The 6,600-nt window shown below is 62.0% G+C and overlaps 1 protein-coding gene across 2 annotated transcripts; it reads right to left on the bottom strand.

Moving 5' to 3' along the window:
* Positions 1 to 930: 930 nt before the first annotated feature.
* Positions 931 to 4,528, bottom strand: FUT1 (fucosyltransferase 1 (H blood group)). 2 transcript variants are annotated; one of them, XM_070402116.1, is made up of 3 exons: positions 4,291 to 4,303; positions 3,921 to 3,989; positions 931 to 3,469 (listed from the first exon to the last, which is right to left on the bottom strand). In XM_070402116.1, exon 3 carries the CDS (start codon positions 3,465 to 3,467, stop codon positions 2,370 to 2,372), a length of 1,098 nt encoding a protein of 365 aa, XP_070258217.1. In that variant the 5' UTR covers positions 3,468 to 3,469; positions 3,921 to 3,989; positions 4,291 to 4,303; the 3' UTR covers positions 931 to 2,369. The 2 variants fall into 2 exon arrangements, with proteins under 2 accessions (XP_070258217.1, XP_070258218.1); XM_070402117.1 differs by lacking the exon at positions 3,921 to 3,989 and having other exon boundaries at positions 4,291 to 4,528.
* Between the last annotated feature and the right edge of the window lie 2,072 nt (positions 4,529 to 6,600).

Raw genomic sequence — 6,600 nt, 5'->3', positions numbered from 1 at the left:
GGTCCAGGCTCTGAGGGTTTTGCGAGAGGAGGACCCGGCCACGTCCCTCCACCCTACTATTTTCCCACTACTAAAATGAGGGGTTTTGGTTAGGGGCGAGGGTGAGGTTGGTTGCGTGGTATCGAGAGCATTGGACTGGGGTCAGAAGCACGGCTCGCCCCTCGCCACGAGGTACTCCCACGGCCTCCGACTACTAACTTCCTAGTTGGAGGCCCAATTCTCAAGGGATACTCCTTGGGGGCTTCCTTGGCCCCGCCCAGAAGCTGCACTCCGAGCCTGATTGGACCGCAACAAAGGGAGTCCCCGCCCATCGTGCTGTGACGTCACAGAGGCGGCCGCCTTTTAGACCGGAACTTTCCCAGCATTTACCGAAGAAGTGCCCCTTCTGCTCCGGCTTGCCAGGCACGAGGAAAGGGGTTCCGGCCTCAGCTTCCTCCCCATCCCGGGCCCCAGAACCCATGCTCCCCACTAGGTGCCCAAGACCCCGGCGTCGTCGACATAGGAGGACGCGAGAAGCGGCCCTTCCCAGCCCTAGGAATAGAACTCCCAGAAGGCCCCCTGGTCTCCCTCCAGAGCGCCGCAGCCAACCCCATGGCATTATGGGAAATGTAGTTCAAGACCTAGACTCTGTGCTCACTTCCTCCTCCACCTTCTCTCTCAGCCTCTGGGGCTGAATGCCAAGGTCCCAGAGGAAAGTGAGTTCTGGGGGCCAGTATTGAGAGGTGAGAATGGAAGTGGGGCTCAGAGACCACAAGTCTGACAACAAGAGGCTGCCAGATCTGAGCAGGGAGAATACCCTAAGACATGAGCCATGAGAGTCCCTGGAAGTTCAGCACTTTTCCTCCTAACACACACACACACACACATATACACACACACACACACACACACACACAAGACTCCAACAATATTAGAGACAGTTTGCTGATGTGGACTTTTAATTCATACCTCCCTCTCCCACCCATGGCAGCTGAGTAGGGAATAGCACCCCCCCCCTCAAAAAAAAGAACTCCATGAGAAGACTAGAAACAAGTCTGTAATAAAAGTATCTACCTTCATCCCCTTCAAAAAGCATCAAGGGGCCCTAGCTGGTTTGGCTCAGTGGTTAGAGAGTCAACCTGCGGACTGAAGGGTCTCAGGTTCGATTCCGGTCAAGGGCACATGCCCAGGTTGTGGGCTTGATCCCCAGCAGGGGCATGCAGGAGGCAGCCAATCAATGATTCTCTCTCATCATTGATGTTTTTCTCTCTCTCCCTTCTCCCTTCCTCTCTGAAATCAATAAAGATATATTTTTTTTTAAAAAAGCACTAAGGGGCTCCTGAAATCTGAGTCAAGAATCCGGTCCTCCTTGGCTAGATCCTAGCCAAGGGCACTCCTGCTTGGGTATGAGACTAGTGCAGGGTCTGCATACCCTTGGATCTTTCCATCCCTCACTTGCCCAAGGCCAGAGTCAGTGAATTTAGGGGCAGACAGACAGTGGTTGGCAAGGGGGCCAATACAAGCAGCTTTCTGCCAGCGCAGAGGGCACATATATTCCAGTTGACTCCAAATCCATCCCATCTCCCCCAGACGCCCAGCTGCGAAGGAAGGACCACCCATAACTGGGAGAGGCATCCCATACTGGGAGGCAACATGTCAGTTTCTGAGCTTAAAAAAAAAAGTCTCATTACATTTCTGGAAAGCCTTGCAGCCAGAAGTTCCAGCATTTCAGCAGCCAGCCCCTCCCTCCACCTCCCACCTTTTAGCCTATCTGCTGGGGGGAGGGGGAGTGGTTTTCCCCAGGGGCTGAGAGTGGACTAGAGTTTCACTCTTCTCACAAACTGCCCCAGCTACACGTAATCTGTCTCCCATCAATCTTCTGGGCAGCGGTGAGGTGTTGAGAGCTTCTGATTGTACCTTTATTCAACTCTTCACCAAAGTGATCCAGAATTCCAGGACGCCCCTCCCCCCATCCCTCTACAGGGTTCTTCATGGGCATTAGAGCGTGCCCCCCTCTAGAGCAAATGACCCGTCTAGAACCACTCCAGAGACACAGGGGGCGTTGGCCAGCGCTTGCTCTAGAACACCCACGAGTTCCTTCAGTCCTGAGGGCCCAGGAGAAGAAAAACATCTCTTCTAGAAAAGACCTGAGCAGTTAGCACTAGAGAGGGTAGTTCCCGGCCCCTGGGGGTCAGCCATCCACATTGTGGGTAAGGGCTGGGCACCACAGGCGGCCCAGACCTCGCCAGTCAGGACAATATTTCCTGCTGCTTCTAGAATGTTCAGGCAGTGGCTGGAAGCCTCTCTTCTCTGAAGGTCTAGCCAACTAGAATCACTCTCGAAACGGTGCCCGCCTGCTGCAGGACCGCCACAAGCTCCCCCAGAAGCTGCTAGGCCCCCGGAGACCTAGATTTCTGGAGCGGAGACAAGTCTGCGTTAATGCCCACCCACTCGGGCAGGAAGGCTGCCTCGGGCTTGAAGATCTTCAGGAAGCCGGAGTCGGGCAGGGTGAAGTTGGCCAGGTAGACGGTGTCTCCGCCAGCCAGGTAGGCGGCCCAGAAGCCGAAGGTGCCGATGGTCATGATGGTGTGGTTGCACTGCGTGAGCAGCGCGAAGTCCTTCCCTGGCGAGGCCTCCTGTCCGTCGCCAGCAAAGACCACGTCCCCCCGGGACGTGTCCACGTTCTCCCGGCACCAGGCCATGCCGTTGCTGGTGACCACAAAGATGGGGGCCTCGTGCCGGGCCCGGAACCAGTTCATGGCCTCCCGCAGGTAGGCGCGGTCGCCCACCACCCCCTTCCAGCGCTGGGGCATGATCTCCAGGTAGTCCCCCCGGCGCACGTGGACCCCCACGAAGGTGCGCGGGCGGCCGCCGGTGCCCGGCAGGCGGAGCTGTGCCAGGAAACCCTGGGCCCCTTCCCGGAGGTGGTCCTGCAGGGTGAACTCCCGGTGGATCTGCTCCCGGAGATGGTGGAAGAAAGTCCAGGAGCAGGGGAAGCCCGACAGCTTCAGCAAAGGCTGCTGCAAGCGGGCGTACTCCTCCGACATCCAGTCGTGCAGCTCCAGGCTCTGCCAGGGCGTGCGGCTGTCCACCTCGGGCGCCAGCACGGGCAGGGTGATGCGGAACACGGGGGCCAGGGCCGCGTGCATGGCGGGCAGGATGAAGGCCTGGCGGCCGTTGAGCCGGGCCAGGGCCAGCAGAGTGGCGTACTGCCCCATCTGGTTACCAAGCCGGCCCTCCGGGGAGATGGTCCAGGCTCCCGAGGGGGGCTCGGGGAGCTGGGCACAGGAAGAGGAGGTGTTGAGGGCCGTCCTGGCGCCCGATGGGCAGAAGATGGCAACGGGGGCTGCCACCAGGTGTCGGTCTGCACACAGGAAAGACAGGTCCAGGCCGCCCTGGAAGTGGTCCTGGTAGAGGAAGGAGATTCCCGCCAGCACACAAACCAGCAGGAAAGTCAGACACAGGTGACGGCGGCTGAGGGTCCACATGGCTGCGGGGGGAAGAGGTGAGTGAGCAGGAGCCTCGGGGAGGCGCCGCCCGAAGGAATCAGGGGCCTGCGGGAGGAGAAGCTGGAGGTTTGGGATTTGGGGGCGGGAGGAGGAGGGGGTGATTTCCAAGACAGCAATCGTCCAGGGCCCAGCACCTGGTCCCCACACCCTGCAGCCTCGCTGCCTCCGCCTGTCAGGCCCACATGTCAATTCCACGGTTTGACTGTGTTCCAGCTCCTCTCTCAGGTGAATGAACCTGTGCGCGCGCGGAGGTGACGGGAAGAGACGCTCCAAACAGAACTGAGGGCTGGAGGCCCAGGACTGATAAGGGATCCTGACCACCCCCACCCCCCACCCACCTCCCCTCACCCCCAGGAGCAGGAACTGGGGTTGTGGGTGCAGGGGGCTCCTCAGGTCGTGGGGGTTAGAGGTAGAGATTGCACCTCCGCTAACCTGAGCTCCTGGCAGGTGGCGGATCCGCCGCTGGCTTGGTCTGGGCCGAGCGCTGTTCCTAAAAGCAATCTACGTCCGGCCGCCCCAAACCGCAATCTCCAGGTTCCCAGGACCTGCAGCCCTTCCCTCCAGCCTCCTCCCCTCACTGGCCGCAGCAGCGCCAGGAGCAAGGAGAGTGGGCGCGGTCCGCCCGGCCTCTACCTCTCCCAGCCCTGCCCGTAGCTGCCTGGCGGAGCCCCACCCCTTCCCCACACCCCCAGCCAGGCTGGTAGTCCTCCCGCCCTGCCCTCCGGGCACCCACCATCCCAACCCCCCACCCGCTCCCGGGCTTTGGCCTGGAGGAGGGCTTGGTCCCAGGCGGGCGGCCTACCTGGCCACCCAGGAGCCCCATCCTCGCAGGACTTGCAGGTGCCATGCTGGACCTGGGCGATCCGGTCCGTCAACCTCTTCGTCTTCCCCTCGGGTCCTGGGCTCCCCAGTGTCTGGATGCGCCCAGCCTGGCCTCGCCCCAGCCGCTTGGGATGGGGCCCTGACTCAGAGCCGGCGGGGAGGGCAGTCCTGGCAGCCCGCGTCCTCCCGAGGGATGGGGAACCTGTTTGCCAGGTGGAAGCCGCCTCCAGCTCGCAGGGTCCAGCCTGGGGGTGTCCCTGCCCCTCCCAAGCCGCGCCCCCCCCCTCCCCCCCCGCATTCCACAGTCACACCCTCAGCCTCTCCTTTGGGGAGATTCTGGGTCTGGTGCTGAACTGCGGCTTTCTAGGCAGGCACCTCCTGGAGGCGCCCCTCCCAAGCATGGGGAACCGGAAATGCCAGAGAGGGAGAGCGCCTCTTTCATGCCTGTCACAGAGCCCAGAGCCCAGAGCCCAGAGCCCAGCGCCTGGAACCCAATGCCCAGAGCCCAGCACCTAAAGCCCAGAGCCCAGAGCCCAGCACCCAAAGCCCAGAGCCCAGTGCCCGGATCCCAGAGCCCAGAGCCTAGCGCCTGGAGCCTGGAGCCCAGTGAGGGAGCAGAGGCCTGGCTCTCCCGCACAGGAAAGGAGTTGCCATGGCTGAAGGGCCTGCTCACCTCACCCAGGGCCCCAGCATCTGAACCAAGAACTCTGGATTTGCCCTGGCCGGTTTGGCTCAGTGGATAGAGCGTCAGCCTGCAGACTCAAGGGTCCCAGGTTTGATTCCGGTCAAGGGCATGTACCTTGGTTTCGGGCACATCCCCAGTAGGGGGCGTGCAGGAGGCAGCTGATCGATGTTTCTCTCTCATCGATGTTTCTAACTCTCTATCCCTGTCCCTTCCTCTCTGTAAAAAATCAATAAAATATATATTTTTTAAAAAAGAACTCTGGATTTGACAGTTGACCATAATCCCCCAGGCCAGGGCCGGGCTGAGAGTCAGGCTGAGGAAATCCAGGCTGCCAGCACCTTCCTCCTTCAGAACGGGGGTCCAAGCTCTTCACCCTTCGGTTCCAAGAAATTGCCCGTCTCTCATTCCTCTTGGGCTCTTGGCTCCCCTGCCCGCGCTGAGTGAGATACCCCGCCCTCCACCCAGGCTGTGCTGGGGGCACCTAGTCTGCACTGAGGCCAGAGGAGGAGGCCGGGTGTTCCGGGTGCCAGCTGCTGGGCAGGGCTGGTGAGAGGCTTCTGGCCCGGGACAGCTGTGTCTGCGGGAGGACACTGTGGTCACCGGGCGCTTGTTCGTTTCCTGACGCCTGAAGGACCTCAGTGTCTGACGCCAAAGCCTAGATGTTCAGGTGGAATCAGACACAAGCTGCAGCGGACACTGGGGAGGCAGCAGCTTACAGGCCGCCGGCCCCTCCTCCCTCAGACCCAGGGGTCCAGGCCCCCAGCCCCTCCTCCCTCAGACCCAGGGGTCCAGGCCCCCACCCCTCCTCCCTCAGATCCAGGGGTTCAGGCCCCCAGCCCCTCCTCCCTCAGACCCAGGAATCCAGGCCCCCAGCCCCTCCTCCCTCAGACCCAGGAATCCAGGCCCCCAACCCCTCCTCCCTCAGACCCAGGAATCCAGGCCCCCAGCCCCTCCTCCCTTGGACCCAGGAATCCAGGCCCCCAGCCCCTCCTCCCTCAGACCCAGGGATCCAGGCCCCCACCCCTCCTCCCTCAGATCCAGGGGTTCAGGCCCCCAGCCCCTCCTCCCTCAGACCCAGGAATCCAGGCCCCCAGCCCCTCCTCCCTCGGACCCAGGAATCCAGGCCCCCAGCCCCTCCTCCCTCGGACCCAGGGGTCCAGGCCCCCAGCCCCTCCTCCCTCGGACCCAGGGGTCCAGGCCCCCAGCCCCTCCTCCCTCGGACCCAGGGGTCCAGACCCCCAGCCCCTCCTCCCTCAGACCCAGGAGTCCAGGCCCCCAGCCCCTCCTCCCTCAGGCCCAGGAGCCCAGACCCCCAGCCCCTCCTCCCTCAGGCCCAGGAGTCCAGACCCCCAGCCCCTCCTCCCTCAGACCCAGGTGTCCAGGCCCCCAGCCCCTCCTCCCTCAGACCCAGGAGCCCAGGCTCCCAGCTGGAAGGACCCCCTGCCTGATTGCATCACCCGTTCAGGCTGACCTGGCCACGGTGGAATCCGTGCTCCTGCCAAGTGGGTCAAATATCACGGGTCAGCCGTAGAGAAGGTGACTGGGCGGGTCTGTTTGGATATAAATCCTGCAGCTTCGGCATCTCTCCCAAGAGCCTTGGTTGTC

The sequence above is a fragment of the Myotis yumanensis genome, unplaced genomic scaffold (genome assembly GCF_028538775.1).
Source record: "Myotis yumanensis isolate MYYU_CA2020_CCGP unplaced genomic scaffold, mMyoYum1.0.hap1 SCAF_23, whole genome shotgun sequence".
Taxonomy (NCBI): Eukaryota; Metazoa; Chordata; class Mammalia; order Chiroptera; family Vespertilionidae; genus Myotis; species Myotis yumanensis.
Note: the sequence above shows the minus strand (reverse complement) of the source record. Positions and strands in the feature narration are given on the sequence as shown.

Excerpts from the sequence above, each read along its gene's own strand:
- FUT1 (XM_070402117.1), bottom strand. The coding sequence starts at position 3,467 with ATGTGGACCCTCAGCCGCCGTCACCTGTGTCTGACTTTCCTGCTGGTT.